Below are 27,813 nucleotides of genomic sequence, written 5' to 3'. Positions count from 1 at the left end.
AATATAACACACTTCAACGTTCGTATGCTCAACAACACATTGTAATTTAAATATTTATCACTAATTACAACAACTAATACATACATGTACACACTATTCCACTCTGAACACCAGGATGGTGTCCTCCCACTGTCCCACAATGATGGATGATGTGGAGCTGCTGTAGCAGACTGACACTGGGGACATTCCACCCCACCATGTAACCAGAGTGGCCAGCTTAATCTTCCCCTCCCAGTCCACCTGTATTACAGTTGGGAGCAAGCCTCCACAGACCAGCACCTGGCCTGCAGGGGTCACATGTAGACCACGTGGGAACAATATTGCTGGGTCTGTCAATGTAGCCAGGAGTGTGCCATCCCTTGCCAGGGTGAGAAGCTTTTTCTGGTGGCGGCTGATAATGTAAAGCCTGTCTCCTGTGGGACTCACAGCACACTGGTCTACTGCAAAACAGAGTAACATCAAGATATTGAATTACTGTAAATGTTAAATAATCTTATTAAACCTACTGCAGTGATATTGTATTACGCATATGTAGTTATAAATATACTTTTACACATCTAAAATATATGCATATATTACAATAATTGAAAAGTTAAGTGTGACATTAAACTTCAGTAGCAGTGTTATTATGTAGAAGTTTGACATGTTGAAATGAGGCTGGTGATTTAGAAATGAAGTGTTGCAAAATTACACAGATGGAAACAATTACACAATAGAAAACAATTACAGTCAGTTCAATCAACATGGGTACATTATGAATGTTACTATACACAGCTATAATTGATTTCCTACACAGGTACCCATGTGATAACAAAGTACTGACATAAGTGATATTGACACAAGCAGACATACTTCATACATGTGCAGTGTTACAATTTAATGTGTATGTTTAAAGTGTTTTATTTTTTATATTAAGAAAAATAATACTTCAAACAACAAATATTGAAGCGTTGCTATCTATTTTCTCACCGAACCAATTACAACATGCTAAAATTAATTATTATAATTAATACATAGCTTTGAACACTTCTTACAATCCAACAACATCAACTTAAAGTGTACCTAAGTTATACAATGTTATGAAATTACTCAATTAATTACATACATACGTTTGGAATCTTCTTAAAATCCAACTATAGCTATTTAAAAAGTATCCATTTTATATGATTTTTTATATTTAAAAAAAAACATATTGCACTGCACAGTAATCTGACGACCACAAAAATGAAGACGGTCAGAAATTGTCTCTTTTCTATGAACTCAGTTTCTATTTATAGACATGTCATGTAGTGACAGTCAAAATACTTCATTACTCATGTTTATAAATCAATAATTCTAAATCTTATTTTGGCTACTGTATCAATCAAAGAGCACATATGCATTATAGAACAAATACTTTATAATACATCAGGGGTTTTTCTGCTATGTAAAAATGGCCTTTTAATGGACCCGATCCCAAAGCAAACAGACCTGATCCCAAACTAATAGGTAAAAAAATCCTCATTTCATTTTTTTAAAGAATGATGTGTCTAATGATTATTACATTCTGAATTTTATATTCATCTAACAAAGTATATAACAATAATTGATATGATTTTTTTTCAAAAATGGCAAGATAAAGGCCTGATGTGTTCATATTCGTTTAAAAAAAATTAATCCCAATTTAGTCGGTAAAAATTCCCAAATTTGCCATTTTATCGATATAAAAAATCCCAATTTGACCAGACTCCTTTTAAAACAAGGGCTGTTTGTAAAACATGCATGCCCCCCTATATGGGCTATAAGTTGTAGTAGCAGCCATTGTGTGAATACGTTTTTTGTCACTGTGAACGGTGGTGGTGGTGGTGGTGGTGGTGTAGTAGTAGTAGTAGTAGTAGTAGTAGTAGTAGTAGTAGTAGAAGTAATAGGAGTAGTAGTAGTAGTAGTAGTAGTAGTAGTAGTAGTAGTAGTAGTAGTAGTAGTAGTAGTAGAAGTAGTAGTAGTAGTAGTAGTAGTAGTAGTAGTAGTAGTAGTAGTAGTAGTAGTAGTAGAAGTAGTAGTAGTAGTAGTAGTAGTAGTAGTAGTAGTAGTAGTAGTAGTAGTAGAAGTAGTAGTAAAAATAGTAATAGTGGCAGTAGTAGTTGAAGTAGTAATAGTAGACATGGTAGAATAGGTGGTGGTGGTGGTGGTGGTGGTGGTGGTGGTGGTGGTGGTGGTGGTGGTGGTGGTGGTGGTGGTGGTGGTGGTGGTGGTGGTGTAGTAGTAGTAGTAGTAGTAGTAGTAGTAGTAGTAGTAGTAGTAGTAGTAGTAGTAGTAAAAATAGTAGTAGTGGCAGTAGTAGTAGAAGTAGTAATAGTAGACATGGTAGAATAGGTGGTGGTGGGTGGTGGTGGTGGTGGTGGTGGTGGTGGTGGTGGTGGTGTAGTAGTAGTAGTGGTAGTAGTAGTAGTAGTAGTAGTAGTAGTAAAAATAGTAGTAGTGGCAGCAGTAGTAGAAGTAGTAATAGTAGACATGGTAGAATAGGTGGTGGTGGTGGTGGTGGTGGTGGTGGTGGTGGTGGTGGTGGTGGTGGTGGTGGTGGTGGTGGTGGTGGTGGTGGTGGTGGTGGTGGTGGTGGTGGTGGTGGTGGTGGTGGTGGTGGAAGTGGTGGAGGAGGAGGAGGAGGAGAAGTAGTAGTAGTAGTAGTAGTAGTAGTAGTAGTAGTAGTAGTAGTAGTAGTAGTAGTAGTAGAAGTAGTAGTAGTAGTAGTAGTAGTAGTAGTAGTAGTAGTAGTAGAAGTAGAAGTAGTAGTAGTAGTAGTAGTAGTTGTTGTAGTAGTAGTAGTAGTAGTAGTAGTAGTAGTAGTAGTAGTAGTAGCAGTAGCAGCAGCAGTAGCAGCATTATAATACCAATACTTAAGAATGATCAAACGGGAAAAGGTAACCTAGCACTGGCAGTAAATATGGGGCTCAGTTACAGGTCAGATTTGGAATCTCTGCTGTAAAATTAGATTTTGAATGAATTTAAGGGAGGCAAATCTGTAATAAAAAGAACATGCATAAACCGTAGTTGTCTCCCTTGTTTGAACCATGCTAAATCCTTATAATGCCTATTTCCAGTAACTGTGACCTTCACCTGTGACCTTGACCTTTGACCTAGTGACCTCAAAACCAATAGGGGTCATCTACCAGTCATGATCAATGTACCTATGAAGTTTCATGATTCTAGCCCTAAGCGTTCTTGAATTATCATCCGGAAACCACCTGGTGGACGGACCGACCTACCGACCGACCGACCGACATGAGCAAAGCAATATACCCCCTCTTCTTCGAAGGGGGGCATAAAAAAGATGGCTAGAAAATTGCTGTACATTATACAAATGTTATCAGGATGATCCACAATGTTTCCTACCTGTACCATCAGTAAAGGCATCTACATAGAGTCTCCTGTCTAGTTTGCCATTCATTGTGTACTTGAACAGAGCAGTACCAGATGCAATAAACAGGTCTCCCTGATGGTGGGCAATGCCATAACAGCCATGTTGAAACTGAAGTTTTCTTCCTGACACAAGCTCTCTATGGATGACTGTGATAAACTGGACCTCATCTGTCTTACTAGCATAAATATGTACAGCCACTGCAACTTCAGTGGGTGTGATCTGACACATGTCCTGCATGTCGTTCAGCGCAGCACTCACATCCAAGTGGCTCACCACCTGGTACTGCTGATCCAGAAGCATGACTCTATTATTTTTATTCACATTTTCTGCAATCAGGACCTGTCCATTTGGGAGAGCACATATAGATTTGATGCATTCGTATGAATCACTTAGCATTTCCACATAGTGCACAGACTTCCCATTCACAGTGAAAACCTTGTTTGAAAAGTTCTCTTGTATAAATATATCAGATTGTTGTATATTTTCCAGACATTTTTTACTGGCAATAAAAGAGAGTTCAGGTTTACCCAGTACTTTCGGTATGGCTACATGGAGATGGAACAATTCATAGTGAAGTCTAATGCAGCTGTATCTCACAACCTTGAGAGGAGCTTGTTTCAGGTTTAGCTCTTCTTTATTCTCCTTAATAGTGCTTTTCTCAAAATCTGCTAATAAATATTTGATTGCCTCACGCATTTCACTGATTGGGTATTGCATATGTTCATGTGTTGTATTAACTGTGCTGGTTTCACATTCGCGTAAATACGATACTATATTCACACGCAAACCATCCACAATAAGCCTCTCATGTTCTTTGTATGAAACCTTAAACGACTTCATTCTGTCCTCCTGAAATGTCTGACATTGTTTCAATTGCGAAAGAGTATTTTCCGTGCTGACAGACAGGTTCTTGAAGTTGGTTGACTTCCCTCTGGCAGCCTGAGGTTATGGAGTTACTTGTAAGCATAGTCTAAAAAACAACCACACAGGAGACAGTAAGTGAGTGAATAGTAATCAACTGACCAATAACCAACTGTTTACCCCGAAACGATTTTAATTATAATACAAATTTGAAGGGGCATTTTAACAAAAAAAAAATTTTAGGCACATACAATAACAATGCATGTTACATCAATTCACATGTTACTTTTCTAGAAGCAATACTATATTGATTATTATTAAAGTAAAAATATATAGATAAATATGTATCTATCTACTGTGTGTTTGGGAAATAATGCAAACCGCATTGAACAACAAATTGTGCATTATTTCATTATAATGATATTACCACTCTTTAGTAATGTCATTACTAGAATGCATGTGTATAACATAAAGTTATGTATATTTAACTCATCATTATTATACTGATTAAAGTGCCACAGGAGAAAGTGTGTTTTAATTAAGACATTCAGTGTTTTCAGTGTATCAAATTGAAATAATTCTTATAAAATGGCAATCTAAGTATAAAATAAAATATGTTTTTGCATAAGCCGTTAATATGTCTCTTTGACTATAATATTTTTTTTAAGGTTATAAATTATGAGAACTTAATTCCTCTTTACTAATTGCTTTCTTGCATAAATTGGCATTAGCTTCATTAATAAATAAGTGGAAAATGATGTGATAATTCATACTTATTGTTAAATACTGTACAAATTAACAATGGACTAGCACATACACACATACACTCAACCATTTCGACACAAATCACAAGTATATTGACAAATATTGAAACTCCATAATTTTTAATCAAGAGATAAATTCTTGTTACCGTCTAATGTAAAGCAATGGATGCATTTCAAGTGATTTTTCAAAAGTATAATTTTCCCCCTTGGTGCGAAAAGGTATCATATGACATTGAAATGAGAAGGCACATAGCAATTTTTTCGCACCAACATGTCAAATTGATCTTGCATTTAAACATGTTATCATTTATGAAACCATTTCTTTGAATATAATAGTTTCAAAATGTTCAGCTCCCATCATAATTGGTTGCATAATAGCCCACACTTGACTTTCTCCTGAGTATAAAGAATGTAGGCATCATGTCATATTATTATTAAACAAAAAACATAGTATGAATAAAGAAGGCCATCATGGCATTTAAAGGGACTGTCAACCACGACGACAAAGAAAAGAAAAGTTGTAAAATATCGCATTTTTTACAATTTTTACGGGCAAAAGCCCGCGAAGCGGGCGTTGACCGTTAATGTGTATCATTTTTCTGAAATACAAAGAGACATTACCTTTATGAAGTCAAATAATTCCTGCCGTCACCTATTTTCGCGATGGAAAATCATAGAGCGCTGGAGCACATAGACACTTCGACAAACACTATATGACACGTAGATGCATTCCTCATGAAATAATACGTCATGGCAGTAATTATTAAGTAGCGAATCGTACTCTAAGTTATTGTATTATATGTTTTTGACCGCCAAAATGCAAATTTTTGTTTTTCTTCCCGTTTGCCTGTTTCCCGGCCTTAAGCCGTAACGGGCAACAAGTCATATTCCACAGACTGGTTACTACAAAACGCGATAACTTTGGGCAACATATTTTCCCGTAATATAACCCGTCTTAAATGTATTGCATAAATCCAGATTTCTTTCAAATCTATTTGCTTCGATATATTTGATTTCTGATTGTTATTATTATCCTCATAAATCAATAAACGCTTGTTTAAAAATAATGTCATATAAAATATTATAGTCGGCATCGTTATTCTCGCGGTATTTCAAATGCGCCACCCTGCAGTACGTGCTGTTCACATGTCAGATTTTATGACACAATTTGCATTCGCTCTCAGAAAGGAGTTTTACATGTGATCATTAGCAATAATCTTGTAAGTTGCGGTTGTAATCCTTCAGAAACAAGTTTATTTACAAAATGTATCAATATTGCGATTTAACTGTTTTGTATTTTAGCTTAGTTTTAACTTGTTTTAACCTTGCTGCGTCTCACTTTGCCGATGTTACATATCACTATATACAGATTAGGCCTAAAACCCCTAAATCTAACACTGTCGGATTTTAATACCACAATATTCCAGATTGTTCAAAATTAAACAGAAAACTTTACACATCGCCTGCATCATTTATCAAATTTTATGATTTGTGCTCACTGTTGGTTCTCCATTTTTAGAAGCTGTTCTGCCAAGCACTGGACATCACACAAGCCTTTCTATTGAGCAAAACTGACAGTGTTGGTTTCCAGAAATCAACAAAGGAGGGATTCCTGAACTATCTGAAGTTTCCATGGAATGAAGTTTTTAGCCATGGTGATCTTGTGAATTGGTTCTGTAGGTTTACTTCAATTTCAAAGGAACATATGTGAACTTTTATAGAACTTTGTAGAGACTATATCTGTCTCTCTGTAAACAAAAATCAGCTGTCACATTATAAAGACGTATGTGCAAACATTGTCAATGGGTTGTTAAATTAACGATTTGAAGGCAATTAACATGTTGAAGAAAAGCGATTGTTCGGATGCAAATTTAGCCTATATGTCGACCACTTTTCTGCAACTTAATGTTCAACATTGCAATAAAACAACTTACCACAAGTTGGTAAAAGAACTCCATACGTAGACGTTGTGATCATCTAGTAAGACAGTGTAATAATAAACAGTAGCAACTAGCATCATAAATTAATAAATTGGCTGTTTATTGTTGTTGTCCCATGATAAATATTTTATACACTAGTAAAAAACCAGCATTGTTTATTTATAAAATTATATGTATAATTTATTGTTTTGAATAAACTGCATACTATTCTGTATTATTCTTGTTTTTCATAATGCATTGAATGGATTATGATACATAAGGAATTCATTCAACAGTTTTTCAAAAGATAACATCGCTTTGTTACTACATAATACATAAATATTCTTGTAAGTTGATGACAGTGTTTAAGCATTACTGATTGTGTTACTAGTCTTTTATTTGCAAATAAATGATGTGAAGTGTTCACTATTTATATTGTATCGCAATGCATTACCATATAAGTTTTATATATGGACTGAATATACTAACATAATTAACATGCTTCTTCTAAGCCTAGACAGACTGACATATAAACAAGCAAATTCGTTGAATTGATATCCCCCGCCAAACTAGAGCTTTGTCACAGACGTGACATATACCCCCACATGCTTCATTTACACAGAATGTATACAAAGGGCCATAACTCCGTTATAAACAGATGGTGTACAATGTCATTTGGTGTGCATCATCCTCTTATCCGTATATATATATATATATATATATATATATATATATATATATATATATATATATATATATATAAAAGTAAAAACACGTGTCTGGGATTTTAAATATATATTGATTTAGCCAACGCGTTTCGCATAGCTCATTATGCCCTGATGACCTATGCGAAACGCGTTGGCTAAATCAATATATATTTAAAATCCCAGACACGTGTTTTTACTTTTATTATATAATATTCACAATCTGGATTATTACATTTTACTTATATAACTATAACTATATATATATATATATATATATATATATATATATATATATATATATATATATATATACAGTCGAAACTGACCTAACGGCCACCTGAATTTACCGGTCACCTGCAGACAACGGTCAGTCTGGAATCCCCCCGACGAAAAACACTCTATATTACACCTGAATTGAACGGCCACCTGTCCATAACGGCCAACGGCCACCATATTCAACTCCGAAATTCATGTTTGAACTGAAATCAACGGTCACGCGTCAGTCGTCTCGAGTCGCGAAAATTAAAAACACTGCACATCTTTTGTCCGTCTTTTTTGCGGTTAAAGCGTTTGATAGCGGTAATTTCCTTTGATATTATAAAAGCGGCCCGCTGCGAGTAAACAAATAATAAGGTGTTGAGAAGGTTTGTTTTCCGGGGATAATTGTGGGGGTTTCTTCAACAAAAAATATGTCAGAGTTTTTGACATGTTTAAAGTAATAATCGCTAATTATATGACCGCTAATTAGTACATTGTACTGACAACATTGAGTATCGGTTTTAAAATAACATTTTCGGATCATTCTTTAAAAGAGCTTTCTAGCATTCACAACACTTTAAAAAGCAATCGGAATAATAAATCACGGAATAACAATAAGTGGTAAACTTAAGTTCCTCACATTAGAGGAGCGAGTTAAGTGTTTGAAACTATTTGCATCTGGAAAAAGTTCGCGTGTAATAGCAAGTGTGCTCTGTGTTGGACGTACGCAAGTATAGAGTGTGCTTAAGCGTAAGCGAGAAATTATGGAGAAGTATGAATCGAATGCAAATGTGAGTTTGAAGCGTTGTATTTTGAATGAGGTTGTTGAATTAAAATGCTTTTTGTGTGATGTTTGCGTACGAATAAATTTTAACAAACGTTTTGCGTCCTTTTCTTTTAATTAGAACGGTACAATATCACCGTACTATCGGTTTATGAAAGCGAATCCGCTTTTTAGACTTGTACGGACGTGACGTCAACGGCACGTCACAAGTTTTATTTAACTGAATGATCGAGATGCATGAGTAAACAATTACACTAGCGTTGATAAATTCATTGCTTTAGTTTAATAACAATATGAAATTAAATCAATCTATAAGATGTTATTATGTATTATTCAATGTAAGTAAATTATGTTATCATGCTTAGTTAACACTGTATGCAAACGACTGGGTGGGGTAACGAGGTAGCACTACTACCAACTGACAAACCATCTTAAAATTGTGATCCGAATTCAACGGTCACCTGTGGACAACGGTCACTTTGGCCATTTCCCTTGACTGACCGCTGAATTCAGGTTTGACTGTATATAACTATATATATATATATATATATATATATATATATATATACTCATACCAAGTTTCAATGAAATCCACCAAAGCACATCCAAGATATGGCTCCGGACACAAAAGTGCCGGAAGGACGGACAATGCCAAAACAATATCCCTTCACCTTTGGAGGGGGGCAATAAGCTCATATGATTACTGAAATATATGTGTGTGTTGTTTGTGTTAAAAGAATGTATAAATTAAATAAAAAAAATGGATGATATAACCTTATGTTTGTTTGCATTCAAATATTTACCATACAGCTACAAACTTAGTGTATGCAGTTTAGACTGTGATTTTTGAATTACTACAAAATGGCTCGTTTTTAGTGGAAACCTTATTTAAACTATGCGACAATAGTTTGCACAAAAAAACCTGTAACCTATGGAGATACCGGTATTAATGAAATGTTTCAATTGCAAAAAAAAACAAAATAAGTAAGATATCCTACAGTTCACATAATTATACATGGATAATCCAGTCAATCAAAATTGATCTGACACATTATATTATTTTGATTATGTTAAATCAGTTTATGATTGAATCAACAGCTTACTTTGACCAAAGACCTAAAGATAACACAGATTGGAAACTTCGCGCCTTATCGGGCTATCTCGCGGCGGGGTCACGTGGTCGAGAAACCGATAAGTACACTTAGAATCAGCAGACGATTTATTCCATGAATCAATCGGAGTAGTCCGTAGATAGCCGGTGTATCACGATTGCGATAAGATAGCGACGCGTCAGTAGCAACGGCTACGATTATCGAGCAAAGTTATGCGAAAATGTTACGGCGCTATAGAAAGGCGGCTGTTACTTGGTCAATAATGATCCGATTTTTATAAAATAAAGTTTCATAGAAACATGAGTAATTATGTTTTTATGAAAATCGATTTTATTTACCTACAATAAGAATTTATAATGCCGCGATCGTTCAAGAAATAGCGCTAAGAACTTCCTAATCGCGGCGAGAATGCTGTTGAATAGTTTATTTGAAAGGCTTTTGCTGATAAAATATTATTGTAAAATTTGGTATTTCAAACAGTTAAAACCTTATAAAATATTATTATTTCAAAACGGATAGATGTATGTGGACACATAGATCTAGGTCTCTGATTAAAACAACATTACAGTATAATAAATGCTATGATCGTTCGATCCAAAAACGGTTTCAGTTAGACTTATTTCAATATTGATTGTGTAGATTTTTTCAATTGTTTAATTCTCTTTTTATTAAGATCTTATTCATGAGTTATAGGTTATTAAAGTTTTGTTTGTAATCAATTTTTTTTTCTTTTGGTAATTAAATTAAGCTTTCAGTATCGTGGGCAAGGATTTCGCGAAAAGAAAAAAAACCCAAACATTTCACGAGCGTGTTAATCGTCGGATCAATTAGCGAACTGAAGAAGATGCTTTGTGTGTTTTTTTTATTCTTGAGAATTAATTTAAAAGACGGGATTCTAACTTCAATTATCAGTTTGCGTTGTTGATTGATTTTAATTGTGTGATCAGTGGCCGTGGCCGGCGAATTATAGTCATCTCACAGCTTTTGTTTGTGTTTTAATAGTAATCTCACAGCTATCTGTTAAAATATAGTTGTATATTAACTTGCATGTGAAACATTGACAGGAAAACTGGTAATACTAATAAAAGAAGATATTAAATGAGAATTTAAACCCATACATTGTACTTTCATCGAGTTTTTTTTTATTCATACCAAGATTAACATATTACCGAGAATAAAAATCTTATTTCTTCAATTTGAGGTGAATAATGACGAAGTTTTTCACAATGAACCAAAGCACGTTTGACGACTTGTGTGTATAATAGGGTAAAAGAGCTTAAAATTGTACCATCTTTTTACAAGGCCAAAATCCTTTAAAATGAAAATTTTCCTCCAGTTTAGTTAATTCATACCTAGATTAACATATCACCAAGCATACAAATCTGACTTAATCTATTTGGGATGAAAAATGAAAAAGTTTATCAAAAAGAACAAAAACAAGTTTGACAGCAATCTTGTACAACAGAAGAAAAGAGCTAAAAATTGTACCAACATTGTTTAAGGCCAAATACTTTAAATTGATTCTTTTCTTCTAGTTTGTTTAAATCTATACTTAGATTAACATCTTGCCTAGCATAAAAATCTTACTTCAACGATATGGGATGAGAAATAGAAAAGTTTTTCAAAAAGAAACAAACCACTTTGGCGACAGGTGTGAAAAATGATTGAATGGAATAACAGTATAAAATAGTACAAATTGTACAAAGGCAAAATCCTTTAAAATACCTTATTTTCGTCTACTTTTTATCAATCATACATACACGTAGATTAACATCTCACCTAGCATAAATATCTTACGTTATCAATATGTGATGCTTAATGAAGATGTTTTTAAAAAAAATGCTTCGATCCTTTCAATTTTTCAAAAATTATCGAAAATGAACGAATCCAGTGTTCTCTTTCAAATTCCGATAAATTAATAATTAATTAGAATAATAACTACCAAAACCTAAAGAATTATCAACACAGAAAATAAATACTTATTTTTATTCACACAAAAAATATTCAATATGTCTTTTTTCGGCGACCGACTTTGCTCACTACGTGAAGTTCGTAACGTTGCGCTTTCAGACATTCATTGCTCTGCAAACTGACAACCGAGCGCTAAAAACACTAATTAACACATTAAGATTGTTAATAACAATATCAAAATAATATAAACTACCAGATCATGCTCAGAATACCCTACGACAACAAATATTAACCACTAATTTCGAAGAATAATTGATTGCTTTATAACAAAATGGCCGACAGTAGCTGGAACAGGGAAGAATCTACAGGTACACCGGCATCTCCAAATACAATGTCACGTGACCCGCGTCCGCCGTTAGATATTATCGCATATCGCTATCGCGAAGACGAGAGTTTCCAATCTGTGTTATCTATAGGTCTTTGCTTTGACTTGAGACATGAGATGGAATAACATGTTCCTGGGTAGGATCTGTACTTGGCATCTTAAGGGTTATCTAAAGAACACTTCCACTAAAGAGATCAATACCGAGACCCCCAAGTCACTAAGCCGACACCATATCTACTACGCCGCAGCCACCTAACCAGCTTTAAATTCCAGAGGCTAAAAAAGCACACAATTATGAGATATTAAATGTTAAAGCTTGGCAGACGCTTTTTTTCACGTGGTTATCAAATAGGCGTTTGCCCGTAAATTGGATAGCACCTATTATCATATACGTTTATATTGATTAAAAAAATCACGACTGGCATATAACATAACTTGAAAAAAAATCATATTTTCAGTATATTAGGTATTACAATTTCGCGATGTGAAATCGAAAGTACATCGCAAAAATATGTGACATAACGATATAAACACTATAAATGACGCAAGTATATTGGTAATTTTTTATATAAAATATATACAATTCACTACGCATGCACAATTTGTATTCCTGGGTTTACCTCGTGACGATGATGTTCAATCTACTGGCGTTATTTATATTTTTGCCTAGTACATGTAGTTACATACTACATACTGGGTAGACATACCCAATAAAATTTATTATCGAATATACTAAAAATATGAAAACTTAACAACTTTTTTTCAATGTAATATACCAGTCGTGCTATTTTAATCAATATAAACTTATAATGGTAAAAACATACGGTATTTTACAACTTTTCTTTTCTTCGTCGTCGTGGTTGACAGTCTCTTTAAGGGCTTATCTGAGTTCCTGAAAATGAATTGTGGAAGGCTTCAACTGGTGGTCTATTTTTTGATCCCACTAGAGTGTTAAGAATTAAGTTTAAGATTTGACTTGGTGACATTGTTGCTAGAAGCATGTTATCCACTTTCAGACTTGGCCTAGATATTGTCAAGATACCGGTACACATTCTGAGTTGTTTCCAGAATGAGTCATAAAATATGGTCTCTGTAGTTGCACAAAGGATTTTCTTATTGTTCATCTGGTAACCTACTTTCAACACACAAATGACACAAATTTTGAACTCAGGCCTTGACATATATTCAGGAAGCAGGATCACTGTAAAGGGTTCACTAATGCATGTCAATGGATGTACACACACCGGTAAGTGATGCTTTTTTCCAATAACTTTTAAATCATTTTTTTTAAGAATTTCAAACAGTGCATACACAACAGTTTTTTATACGGTTTATAACAGTGTGAAAAACATTAGAAAAACTTTATTCAATAAGCCATTGTTATTGGCATAACATATGATTTGTAATGAATTCATATACACGGTTGTGTTGCATGCATCGTGAAATATTGGCACCAATGCCAGGCGTATTCAATAATGAAGTTTTGTATGCACCGGCCGCGCACATGGATCAGATTCATATGTGGCCTTAATACTGTCCAGATAAACATTCTAACAAAGTTTAAAGTTTCATTGATAATATATTAAAATGTGAATCTAAAGTGGTAACAAAGACGGTACAAAACTGACACCTAACACTACAGCCACACACCGAACTACACCAAAAAGGGTGATTACAATTATAGCACTTCCTGGTCTGGTAAAACAGCCCCATCATCTGGTGGTCATTAAAAAAAAATTGTTTAATGTTTATGCAGAACAGATATTATGACAGCACACTTTATCAATGTTTTGAGCAAGTTTCATTAGGAGCGGGTCACACATGTGACTCTTGAGTGAAAAAAAAGATACATGTATTTTCTGTAACATTATAAGCAAAGCTACCAGCCGCATTGAAGACATGTTTATGTATTGACTTTAATCATATCTTATTTTGTGGAGAAATAACTCAAATAAATGTTCAGCAAGTTTCTATGATATTGAGGAAACATATAATACTTCTACTGTGTGTTCATAATATTTTCTTTAAATATGACATAGTGATGTAGATTTGAACTCAACCTTGAAATCATTTAGGACAAATGTTATTACTTCAAAAGTTTTCAAATCGGCCGAGATATCATTGAAATAAATGCTTTGACGAGCATTATAAAATCAATTTGGCCTCTATAATTTTTATAAGATTTGTTATCATGCAGTTTTACATAGTGACTTAACACAGTATTATTATATTTTTATATGTAAAGTTGGAATAAGACATCAACTTGGGAATAAATTGTGTTTTTTCAACAGTGCATAATACCCAGCTTTAAAAGTTGTATTTATTGAGATTTACATAATATAATTAAAATATAAATGTGCATATATAATATCATCATTTAAATTTATTTTACTACAAAACTGGATTTTTTATAGATTTTTTTAAAATCCTTATAAAATGAGACTGTGCCCATGTGGCGCATGAACACAGTTTAAAAATACAGTTAAAATTATTTCTTTTAATTCACTGTTAATGAAAAAGTCATAGAAAATTGCTTATTAAGCTTGAAGTATAGATAAAATAGTACAAAAATAAATTCAGATCATGAAATGAATAGTTTTGTTTGAGAAAATCATCAAAATGATGCCCATTCCCAGTTTGATGTCTAATATTTCCAATTCACATAATACAGTGTTCTTAGTTTTTCACCCTACAGCACCCAGTTATCATTCATGATCTAGTCTGAGATATGATTGGGACAAATATTCTTACCAAATGTCATGAAAAAAATATACAATAAATGTTATCTACAAGTATGTCAACAAACCTTTTTTTCAATTTTACCTAGTGATCTAGTTTTACATCCAACATGACCAGTTTTGAACTCCACTGATATCATTTGAACAACATTTAATGTTATTACCAAGTTTCTTGAAGATGGACCATACATGTGAGTAATGTGCTTCGTACAAATGAATGATTTGTTTTTTTACCAATAACATGCATAATTATTGTCAGTTTGTAATTATTTGTTTACATATTTGTATAATTTTATGTCGCTGGATATGGACTTAAATAAACAATGCCAATGAGGGCCTGAATGGCTCTACTGCTAAAACACTGCAAGTTTGGAAAGAATAAGATGGAAACTGTGTACTTAATCGTGCAAACAAGGAGAATTTCTCAAAGTCAAGGGGAGATTATTGTGTACTTATTTCTCCGATACTGCTCATATTCAATAGGGTTCAAGTCCTCATTGATATAAAGATACTGTGCAAATTTGGAAATAATTGGATGAAAACTGTGGAATTAATTGCGTAAACAAGCGGGATTTCAAAATTTTCTCATATTCAAGGGGAAGTCATTCTGGACTTATTGCTTCGATATTGCTCTTTTTAAACAAGGGCTGTTTGTAAAACATGCCCCATATGGGCTGTCAGTTGTAGTGGCAGCATTGTGTGAATACGTTTTTGGTCACTGTGACCTTGACCTTCGACCTAGTGACCTGAAAATCTAAAGGGGTCATATGCTAGTCATGATCAATGTACCTATAAACTTTCATGATCCTAGGCCTTATTATTCTTGAGTTATCATACGGAAACCATTTTACTGTTTTGAGTCACTGTGACCATGACTTTTGACCTGAAAGTTAATAGTGATCATCTGCATGTCATGATCAATGTACCTATGAAGTTTCATGATCCTACGCCTTAGCATTCTTGATAGGGCTGCAACAAATCCAAAAAATTTGTTCGGATCCAAATCCGAATCCAAATATGGTTTCTTGCAGTTTTTCGGATCCGGATCCCTCAGATAAGAGAAAATTAGAATTTTCTGTCTAAACTAAAGTAATCAATGTTTTAGAAGTATAATTTGACTTAAAAACATTTAACATTTATTAACAAAAAACATAACACATTTCTCTTTTAACATTGTAGCAATGTCCATATAAAAGGAAACCTTAACACTTATTCACTTAATAGTTTGCTCGTGAAAATACACTTTTCACTGTTCATAAGTTTGATGTTTGTTTTCACAAAAATTAACATCGTTTAACGCTATTTTGCAATAGCATCGTTCCGACATGAATTCATGTCGGAAGCTTTAACGGCATCAAATTCATATAACAGCACAGAATAATCATGCAATAAATTATTAAACATACAATATAAACATTATTTTACTAATTGCATTAGAAAAATGTTTATACAAACATACAAGTAATGATAGTCCAGACCTTAAAACACTACCACTGTTCAAATTCCATATTGTTGCCATATAGCACTGTGTAAATTGAAAGTTGCATAATGTTACCTCATTGGTCGGTTATAAATACATTGTTTCTCTATATATAGTATTCGATTTAGACGAAAATAATAGTTTACGTGGAATGTCATATTAGTTTTCCATTAAAACTTTGATCTTGCCGTGTGTGTTTATGGACGTTATTAATTATGTTATACTTATTTTTGTATTTCATTAAGAATTAGAACGTGTAGCCCTTTTTGTTAACTGTTTTTAGCAAACGATTCGCGGCTTAATAAGACACGGAAAATAGCTAAAGCGACACTTTCGTTTAAAGGTTTAATGTGAACAATATTAAATGAAACCTTTTTTGGTATTAATATATTTTATTGACATGTTAAATTCGATACTTGAAAAGGTGTTTAGTCTTTAAAAAGATGTCGCTGATATTGTTAATTTCAATAACTGTTAATATGCTTAATGTTGTATAAGAAATTGAATAGTTTCACTGAGTTGTATTCACGCCTAAAATCCGATATCGTAATACGCGCAACGGTTAAGAATAAGGTCTGAATAAGTTTAAGTATTCAGATTCGAATATCAGCAGCTGTGCCAGCTGGGAAGGCCCGTTTTGGATTAAACAACCGCAAGCGAAACAACATACTTTTTTAAGTCTTGCACTTAGACTCCATGATCACAAGTATAGGTCCCTGCTGTGGCGTATGACACCATAGTGTTATTTAGTATTGGTCGGCACAGTATCTGATCATAACGAGATAATTGGTTTGTGCTGAACACAGGGGCAATAAAACCACAGATCTATCAATAAACAAGATTATTGAGATATCTTTTATTGAACACCGCGATAAAAATGCTCAAACCACGGACTCTAGATTACACGGATAAGAAACATGGCAACATTCTCAGAATCATCACTGCTATATGTGTAATCACCTAACAATTCGTCTAAAAGTAAAAATAATTTATATATTTGAGTTGAAGACGATGTACTGTTGTATAAGTCTGAATAAACTATCTGTCTGCCTGTCTAAATCTAAGCCGCCATCGTCCCAGTGAAAAAAATCTGATTTTGAATAGTGGACATGATGTCAAAATACGAAATGACCCGCGTAACACCGACCGTGATTTTCAAGAATCTTTAATAAATTGATAATGTAAGGTAAATAACATTTCATATAATTATACATAATTCCCTCGTTGATAATTAACAGCAAACGATGAATGTTTTTGACACCCATTTTATTTCAAGTATGCATGTAAAGCCGAATAAAATCGAGAGGGTACGCTATATACGCTGTTTCATAATAAATATAACACCCTTTCTGTGTTATAAACAAGAGCTGAACTCGTTAATTTATTAAGATTTATTTATAATAAGCTTTATTGATATGTTTCTTGAACAAAATACTACAATATATTCCATAAAAAATATAATAATCATGGCAAAGGAAATTCAATGGCCGGTTTCTAAACAAAAGCATAATCGCCAAGACCGTAGCATCAGTTCAGTGCGTTAGGAACGCGCGCTACTTTCTTCCGCCTTCATTCCTTAATTACTTTCGTTTTTAAACATTTTTTTCTATCGTATACAGAATTCTATTCTCCTAAGCAAGATCTAATTATTAAAACTCAACTCCAAATATAAACGCTACAAATTGTTATTAAGTACGAACATGTCAATCGTAAATCTAGATTCTAAAACTCCAAAACGGTATGATATTTGCAAAAGTTAAAGTTATAACTCGCCGGGCTGTCGAAATCAAAAGAACGCTACACATTGGTATTAAGTACGAACATGTCAACCATAAATCTAGATTCTAAAACTCCAAAACGGTATGATATTTACAAAAGTTAAAGTTATAACTCGCCGGGCTGTCGACATCAGAAGAAAAACTTAATATATATTTATATATCTGTTTACTACGTAACGTTAGCTTTCTAATGATATATAATTTGTCAAAATCGGCCGAGAAATGAAACTATAATTCAACAAAAGACGTGAGTGGGTACATCAAAATGTATAACCTCGGCGCTTCGCTGTACGCTAATTGTACAAGATCGATAGCCACAACACGGTAAAACGCGCGGTGGTAAAACATAAAATGTGTATTTCTTGTGTTTATCTCGCTATATATCCATTAATAACAGCGGGAATATACTAAAACGTATATTTTTTTAAAGAGGAATTAATAAGCAACAATATAACGTATAAACCAATAAAATCGGATGAATAGTTTTTGCATAAGATTGAATTTACTACAGTAAGGGTCAAATACTCGATTCATCTCCTATCAATATACACTCCGTGATACAACTGGTAGTTTTAACACACACATATAGGTTTCATTTAATTAAAGAGTACAGAAAGCTAAAAAGTGATGTGGTTTGTTGTACAACAACAATTGGTTATGTGTAACCTATTCAAAAACTAATTTCGTTCAAGATAATTCAATGTAATTCTATAAACGACAAACACACTTGGTGTGTTGTGTATGTTTATTTTTAAAAATGTACATAACTGGTTTAAAAGCACAATTTTTACACATTTAAGAGGTAATCGCTCACATTTATGTCTAATTAATGATAATTTTATGCATTAGCAAAGATTTAACGAGAAAAACTGATGTTTAAGTTGAACTCAATTTGCTATAGGAAAACGACGGTAGCCGTTTAGACGTAAGCGGGGTAGCTTACGTCTAATTATTTCGGACTAGGTCCAGGCAAGCCCTATGAGCACTGACAGGGTCTCCTGCTGTGGAGAAGATTCTCTCACTGGGCACTGAGGTTCCTTGCATCACAAGATAGCATTTTAACTTAGTATATGACGAAATATGCTTTCAAGACAATACATAATGCAGGAACACAATTTGACAGGTCGCGAAATTATGCAAAATTTACCTGAATCACCTTCTAGCCGCACTGGATCCACTACCGTTGTTTTTAATACAACTCAGAAAGACAATAAGGATTGGAAACTTACTTATTGCCATTAGGAATTGCATTTGTAATTTGTAGATCCTCCATGATTTCGAATTATTTTTGCTTTGGGGGCTCATTACGGAATGTCCAATGACAATAAAAGCATAAGGATCTCAAATGATCTGATATAAAATGTCACTCTTCAATAAATATCGACTATTACACGTATGATTTATCTTTTGAACAGAACCAGTCTGTATAAAAAACAATACTTGTGAAAACAGGGCTAGGTTACATACAACTATGAAAATAAATATCCGTAACTGAAATTTTCCGTACCCACAAATCTAATGTTGGAGGCGATATCATCGGATATTTCAGGTACCCGTTGCAGCCCTAATTCTTGAGTTATCATCCAGAAACCATTTTACTATTTCGAGTCACTGAGGCCTTGACCTTTGACCCAGTGACCAGAAAATCAATAGGGTTCGAGTCATCATTAATATGAAGACACTAAACAAGTTTGAAAAGAATCAGATGAAAACTGTGGACTTTATCGGACAAACAAAAAAAAGTAACCATTTTACTATTTCGAGTCACTGTGACCTTGACCTTTGACCTAGTGACCCGAAAATCAATAGGGATCATCAGCCAGTAATGATCAATGCACTTATGAAGTTTCATGATCCTAGGCCTAAGCATTCTTAAGTTAACATCTAGAAACCATTTTACTATTTCGAGTCACTGTGGCCTTGACCTTTGACCCAATGACCTGAAAATCAATAGGGTTCGAGTCCTGATTAATATAAAGACACTGAGCAAGTTTGAAAAGAATCGAATGAAAACTGTGGGCTTTATCGGATAAACAAGAAAAAGTAACCATTTTACTATTTCGAGTCACTATGACATTGACTTTTGACCTAGCGACCTGAAAATGAAAAGGTGTCATCAGCCAGTTATGATCAATTACCTATGAAGTTTCATGATCCTAGGCCTAAGCATTCTTGAGTAATCATCCGGAAACCATTTTACTATTTTGAGTCACTGTGACCTTGACCTTTGACCCAGTGACCTGAAAATCAATAAGGATCGAGTCCTCATTAATATAAAGACACTGGACAAGTTTGAAAAGAATCAGATGAAAACTGTGGACTTTATCGGATAAACAATAAAAGTCTAACGCACGCACGCACACACACACACACACACACACACAGAGAGAGACAGACAGACACCATGCCATTCCATAAGCTCTTCTACCTTTCGCAGTAAAGCTAAAAAGTATGTTTGCTGTGATAGACCATGAATATGTCTAAGCGATTACATATTTATATTGTATTGGTCTGTAAAATATGGTTGCTGGGCTGAATGTCTGATGCCCTTCTTGAGCTTTCAGGAAGATTGCAATCTGGCTAAGATTTTAATTGGATAATGGCAGTCTTGGCATTAATTTTTTTAGGCACTAGCCCAGCCGGGCTACCAGCTTGGAAATGTCACTAGCCCGAATCAAGTTTAACTAGCCCGAATAAAAGTTAATATTCTGTAGCATTTGAAACTATTTTTGTAAAAAAGAGACAGTGAACAATACATATTTTCAAAAGAAAACTTGGTTTTGTTTTTATTCATGGTTAATATCACACAACATATTTGACACAAGGTCCTCTGACATCTCAAGGTCATCATCTTCAGAGTCGGAACCACTGTCATCTGTGTCCGTCATCTCAGCTATGCTCTTAAAGGAAAACAATATTGTAAAAGCACTCATGATTTAAAACTTTAAGACGTACATCTGTGTTAAGAAAATGTAATGTCAATGTAAAAAAAATGGCAATAATACCTGTGCACTAGTAGAAGGACAAGCCCTTGCTTCTGTGTCAGCTTCTGTGTCGGCTCCTGTGTCGTCAGAATCTTCAACAACTATTGCAGATGTTCTGCTACTGCTTCCAGATGTCAAATCTGGTTCTTAGTGGATTCTACGCTTTTGCCCAGATGGTGTGGACATCTAAAATGCAGTATGCAAAACATTATAATTTTTTGTAAGGATTTTTTCCATGATGGTATAAGTTAAACTATACTAAATTTGTAAGTTAATACATCATATATAATTGCATGATTACTACAACAGTTTTGTTTTTACTAATTAATGATTAACACAAACCAGCCAATCAGCAATGGCAGGTACCATGTCAAAATCTTCAATTCTTGGGGACATTATCTTAATCGTCATCAAATCATTGAGGCATGCGTTACCAAGCCGTCCCCTCTGTTTATTTTTTAGAAGTTTCATGGCACTGAAAGCTGTCTCGCAATTGACCGATGTTGGTGGTAGAGCCAGAACAATTTGTATCAGTTGAAAAATGTTCTGAAGGTTTTGCGCTGCCATGTCAATCATCACCTGTTCCCAGTTAACGATGGTCAAGTCAGGATACCTGCAAAAGCAAATACTTCGTAAAACATTCAATTTAGTATAACATTTTAACCAGATGACTTTTGAGATACCATGACACAATTTATTTCAAAGTAGATGTGAATATTTCTTCAGTCATGTATATATTTGTGGTTTTGCTTAACAGTTATGTTATTTATATAACAATATTTACCTTTTGTAGACCAACGTGCGTAATGTTGACCACTCATCAGTTACATCTTCCAGAGTAACGAGAACATCAGGAAACGCCACTGGCCCGAAATGATTGAACAGCACTGCAATCTCTTTCTCATCGTACACTGCATCTGAAAACAACCAAACCATAAAATGTTAAAGTTTTTTATTTTCGATTCGTTTAAAGCATATGAAATTTTATGCAGTATGCAGTTAATTTATCTACTAAACTGCCTGCACTTTAAATGAAAAAGTCAGATTTCATTCTTAAGTGGCTGCATTACATGTTAATTCATGATATTGGCTTACATCTTTTCAAGATGGTACCGCACAACTTTGTACGTCATTAAGAAAATAATGATTGCCTTCATGTAGTGCGGTAACCACCTGGTGCCACCAATGCGAGTAGGCAACAACTGCCTCTCACCAAGGGCTTCGAACGTGCGAAGCAGACCTGAAAGTGCATATGTATAATTTGACTGTAGACATAAATACATTTATTTTAAATAAACACAAGTGTACATTCAACTAAAGAATTTTGTTTATGAACATGATATAAATACAAAAGTGCAATTACTTAAAACCACATCAAGTATATATTTTTATTTACCTTTTTGCTCTTTTGAGCTCTTTCTAAAAGGATAATACAACCCAAGAAGAAGTGTTGTAGCCTTTTCATAAAGACCGGGGCACGCCTTTTTCACTGCATCTTTGAAGGATAATTTCAAGGCGATGTACAAGGCAATGGGTCATTAGCAATGGATGGCCATCGTTGCTCTAGAAGTGCTGGAACAACTTTTGTTCAACCCTTAAATTCAGATAATGTTACTTTTATAATTTATTTTTAAAGCTGTTACATTTCACAAAACTGCACAAACCCAATTTACCCACAACCAAACAAGATTGTATAAACAATCAATTTTTGCTTTCTATTTTGTTCTTACAATTGGAATCGTGGATTTAGACCATTTTGCTTTTGAACTGAAATGCAATTTCAAGCTGTATTCATATAATAATATATGTACTATTTGAAATTTACTTTTGATACTTGATTGAAATGTAGTATTACCTTGCATATTGGATGCACCATCAGCACAAAATCCAACAAGTTTGTTTCTCACAGACTCCTCTACGTTCGAAGTGTTCGGGGTCTGCATTAAGAACTTGAATATGTCTTCACTACAGGCAGATTCTGCCGACCCAAAGTGTAGAAGAGAGTCTTCTATTCGGCCATTAGTACAGGTGCACACGAATACATCCTCCATGTCCTCACCAGTAAAGTCAGTTGATCCATCACATGAAAGACTACACCATGAGCAATTCAGGATTTTTTTGACAACTTCACCCCTGGTTGTTTTCGCAATTTATTCACAGAATTTGGCCTCGGCCTTATGAGAACAGTATTGTGAACCAACCGGCACTTGCTTCATCTTATCTAGTCTGCACAAAACATTGTAGGCTATAAAACTTAAGTTGTGCTTAGCACAAGCACGTGAGTTTCTCATTTTAATTATGAGTTTTTCATGGTCGGCCTTTCTTAAGGCAGTGAGAGCTTTGCATGCTTCACTTTGATGTACAGGTGTTTTAATGGCAGAATTACGACTGATTGCCTGAATGGCTCTCACTAACTTCATGAGCCTTGATACCATCAACTCTTAAGAACGTAGTACCTTTCACAAACGCGTTTTTGTCTTTATCGCGCGAAAACTGCTGACATACGGAGCAGGTCATCACCCCGTTGACATCATCGAAACCAAAAGTCAGGGGCGATTGGTTTGCCACGATGGCCGAAACTTTTCCGAGACTGCTCGTACTTTTGGCTAGATTGAACTTTACCGGTACGCAGTTGTTAACCACTATCGACAAAGCGGGGGTTTGGGGGCGGAAGCCCCCGATACTAAGGAAATATATAGGATAAAAAGAATTATAAGGTGTTGCGTTAGTTGTTATGTGTAAGGTGTTAAGGGTTAGGGTACGCTGTTTGATGTAAAGTGTTGCGTACCGGTAAAGTTCAATCGTCCCGTACTTTTTTATCATCTTCCTTTGTAGGTTTGGGTTTGGCATTGCGCCCGTAAAGTAACGCAAAAGAGACATTTAACCGAGTCATTTACAAGTTCTCCACCCACTTATTACGGTTGCCAGACAACTGTGTTAAAGCGTCAGGCGAGATTGGTCTACAATACTGTTCTATAAGCGTTAAGTCAACGAGCGCTCAAGGGAGATCAATCGATACAGTAATGAATAAGCGTCTAGTTGTTGCTATTTCGGAAAATTTGCTTAGTTCGGAAACGAAAAAAAGTACTCGACCGATCGGGCTACCGGCTGGGAATATTCACTCGACCGACGCAAAAATCACTCGACTCGGTCGACGGTCGAGCGGGTTAATGCCAAAACTGTAATAGTACTAAGTTTCATTAGACAATAAATGTGGTCTTTTAGTATTCATATGCTTTTTTTATTTTATCTAACAAACTATTTGTTTAAACCATACACAACCCAGTTTAAAATGCATCGGGTATATCATTCTGACAAAAAGTTTCATAAAAAAACTGGGCAATTTTTTTGTCCTCTAGAGTGTTCACAAGATTGTTCTTTCATGTAACCTAGTTTTTACCTCACATGACCATACTTGAAACGTGGCTGACATATCATTAGGACAAAATGTTCTGAATGAATTTTAAGAAGATTTTCCACTAAATTCCGTCCTTGGGTGTTCAAAAGGCAAATGTTGATGATGAACAAAGGACGACACAATTTCATCAAATAGTTCACCATGGGAATATTGTGCTCAGGTGAGCTTTAAATGTGACGTGTAGAGTATTTGCAAGGTATCACCATCGGCATGTAAGAAACATGTCCCTCTGTCCGGCATGTATTTAAAAAGCTGGAACTAGTTTTTAACTTAGTGGCTATATGAATAGAAAAAAACTCTGAAAAAGTTTAATAAAGATCAGACAAACCAGACATTCCCAAAAGTATTTTAAGATCTCTGGATATTGGGTAAAAGACATATTTTTCCCGGTCTGGAAATTACATGAAAACTCAGATTTAAACTACAAATGTCAACAAACCGGCCACAAAATTATAATCAAATTGCTGAAGGCACTGAAATTGTCCGCTGTTGTCGTCCTTGATTAGCTTTAGCGCATTGCATAGGCTAATCAGTGTGCACAGGCTAATCTTATTTGACATGCATTAAACCCTGTTTTCCCTGAAAGCAGCCAATATGTACAGATTTAAATTATAAACACTAGACAGGCCAATTTTGTCTTACAAGCTGGTAAATACACTCACTGAGTAGTAGAGCAGACGCTCCTAAGTATTCGTCGTCTGCAGTGCAGACAGGCAGCGGTTATCATTCCTAGCATGGTGAGTTACGGCTCTTAGCATAGCTAAGGCTTCTAAGCACATACTGATTTGCAAAACAAGGTCTGTAAATTGACTCGACCAATCTAACGCGACCAACTAAAAATCGATGAAAAGGCACTATTGAGCTTATATTTAATCTACACGAACTGTTAATACAAAGTTCCATGAATATAGGGCAAGACATGTGGCGCCCCTTTAGTGTTTATATGCAAATTGTTGATGACAGACAACAAACAATCAATATAAAGAAACAAAACTGAGAAAAGGTCACGATGAGAAGGTTAACAATAGAGGCTCAAAAAAGCAAATACAAGTGTGAACTATCCTCCATAAATAGAGTAAAGTAACATATGCATGAGACATTATACAAGCAGGTTGATTAAAGCCTTAAGGTATTGCTATACTATATACTACATTTGTTGCTGAAATGTTGCCAACGTCTTGTAATCCATATGCTTGAACTTTGAAATGTTATTTCAAACAAACACAAATTAACAAATTAAAGCTCAAGAAAAAATTGCACACAAGAAATGATTTTGAAAACCTTATATAACTTAATAGAATAATCCAAACAAATTAACATGGATGATGGTAAGTGCACAGAGGCGTCGGAGCTGGGGCGGCAGGGGCGGCAGCTGCCGCCCCAATATTGTCGGCAAAATGAAATTTCGGCAAAGACCTTTAAAAAAAATCATTTCAATACATGTATATTTGAGAATATCTTTATCAGGAAGCAAGCTAATCACGCTTTCGCGGTTATGACACGTGTATTGTTGATTGTCATCAACCGCCCGCGGAAATGTACGTGTCAATTATGTTGTTACCGTGGGTAATTAATCGGTCTCTTTTATAACGATACTACCTTAATTATTGAGTAATTAAACCTGGGAATATTTAATTGTCAGTATGATCTAAGCCTTCGCTTCTTTCTATTAATATAAAGGAAAGTATGACATGAAACAAATGTGCCGATATCCAATAGTCCTTAATTATCAAAAAATTAAAGATACCTCAAGATACCTGAATTAATTGTAATAACCCGAAGTAATTCTATAATTCTTAAAACTTATTTAATTTTTTTACCACTTTTTGTGTCATTGCAATATGTGTACTCCAAACCAACCAACGAATTTCAAATTTCCAAAATGGAATTTCGGCACAAAAAATCCTGAAGAACGTTCTTTCAACCCACATGATCCCTATTGCTGTGTCGCCTGCTATAAAGTACATACTGCGACATATAGTGATCACTTCTCCATCGTGTGTCTGTCTGTCACAACTTTTGTCATTCAGAAAATGTCTGCAATAGACGTGTATAAGGTCAGGTATCAGGCATAGGAACGCACCAAAATGCGCCATTTGATGCTAAAATTTGAAAAAAAATCCGGGGTACGCCGGACCCCACCAACGGGAGAGGGATACCCTCTCTCATACCCACCCCATCCGCCACTCCAATGTTAATGTGCTTCCGATGCCCCTGTTGCATACAGGTAATACAATGCAATAATTTATACTGATATAAAATAAGTAATAATAAGCTACCTGTGATCAAGCTCAACGCATCTCGAGCAGCACAGCTGACTGTGGTCCGGACAGTATATTGTTAACTGTTCAACCTTGTGTATGACACATGTTAAAAGAGAAGTCTCCATCTTCTTAGAAAGTGGCCACTTCTTTATTTTATCCTTTCCATAAGGCGATTTTTTATAAAACCACCGACCATGCTGTCTGTGGGAGTTTATACATTTTCTGCAGAAGTAATTAAGACATTTTTTACAGTAAAAATCTGCATCTATTTCTACAGACCGTTTTTTCTCGCAGGTTGTACAACAATAATATTTAACCAAATCATAATTTCTTGAAATTCCAGATGTCGCCATTTTGATAATTCTCTTTCAACAAACAAGATTTTACAAACTAAAATGAATTGAAATATCTATGTCCAAACGTGTGTACACTAAAAATCCCAGAAAACACACACACACAATGTTATTAAACACAGACAAGTTTTTAGAAATATCGAACTGAAGAGCAACCAAGTTAACCGTCAAATGGCGATTGTATTATAGGAGTAAACAGTGTAACTATGTATCATACTGTCACCTGCCTATTCTTGTTATCGCGCTGACGTCACCCACGGGGCAGGGGCGACGGTGAAAACAATGCCCTAGATACGGTCGATTTACAACGCTGATTGAGCTATCTCTGCTGGCATTTCGCCAATTGCATTACTTTTTGGAAGTTGATAAGTAAATAAATGTGCTGTAATTGGTGTTCGAAATGTCTTTTGACTGTTATAAATGGTTAGTTTGAAAGCCCAATATGACCAGAAAATGAAAATACTTTGACTAAATGAAATATCCGTATAAATTACATACGGGATGTTGGAAAAATGACCCGACCAAAGGCCAATGTTCGAGTACGGCGACATTCATATCTTTCTCATTGAGACACTAGGTAAATAAGTTTATTCTCTAATAATGGGAGTATCATTGTAGGTGTTGATGTTATTAATATTGTCGTTCTTGTAGAGTTCATTCATTTTCGTACATCGTATATTTCTTCTATGTCAATTCATAA

At 34.7% G+C, this 27,813-nt stretch overlaps 1 protein-coding gene across 2 annotated transcripts; it reads right to left on the bottom strand.

The window, feature by feature from the left end:
- Positions 1-90: 90 nt before the first annotated feature.
- Positions 91-27,272, bottom strand: LOC127833982 (uncharacterized). Of its 2 annotated transcripts, none has more exons than XM_052359511.1 (3): positions 26,776-27,272; positions 3,370-4,367; positions 91-440 (listed from the first exon to the last, which is right to left on the bottom strand). In XM_052359511.1, the coding sequence occupies exons 2-3, from the start codon at positions 4,235-4,237 to the stop codon at positions 94-96; spliced, it is 1,215 nt and encodes a 404-aa protein (XP_052215471.1). In that variant the 5' UTR covers positions 4,238-4,367; positions 26,776-27,272; the 3' UTR covers positions 91-93. The 2 variants fall into 2 exon arrangements, with proteins under 2 accessions (XP_052215471.1, XP_052215472.1); XM_052359512.1 differs by having other exon boundaries at positions 91-437.
- Between the last annotated feature and the right edge of the window lie 541 nt (positions 27,273-27,813).

The sequence above is a fragment of the Dreissena polymorpha genome, chromosome 6 (assembly GCF_020536995.1).
Source record: "Dreissena polymorpha isolate Duluth1 chromosome 6, UMN_Dpol_1.0, whole genome shotgun sequence".
Lineage (NCBI taxonomy): Eukaryota > Metazoa > Mollusca > Bivalvia > Myida > Dreissenidae > Dreissena > Dreissena polymorpha.
This window is presented reverse-complemented; position numbering and strand designations above follow the sequence as displayed.

Excerpts from the sequence above, each read along its gene's own strand:
- LOC127833982 (XM_052359511.1), bottom strand. The coding sequence starts at position 4,237 with ATGAAGTCGTTTAAGGTTTCATACAAAGAACATGAGAGGCTTATTGTG. Across the intron at positions 441-3,369 it reads TGCCTTTACTGATGGTACAG|TAGACCAGTGTGCTGTGAGT; the intron begins GTAGGAAACATT and ends TCTGTTTTGCAG.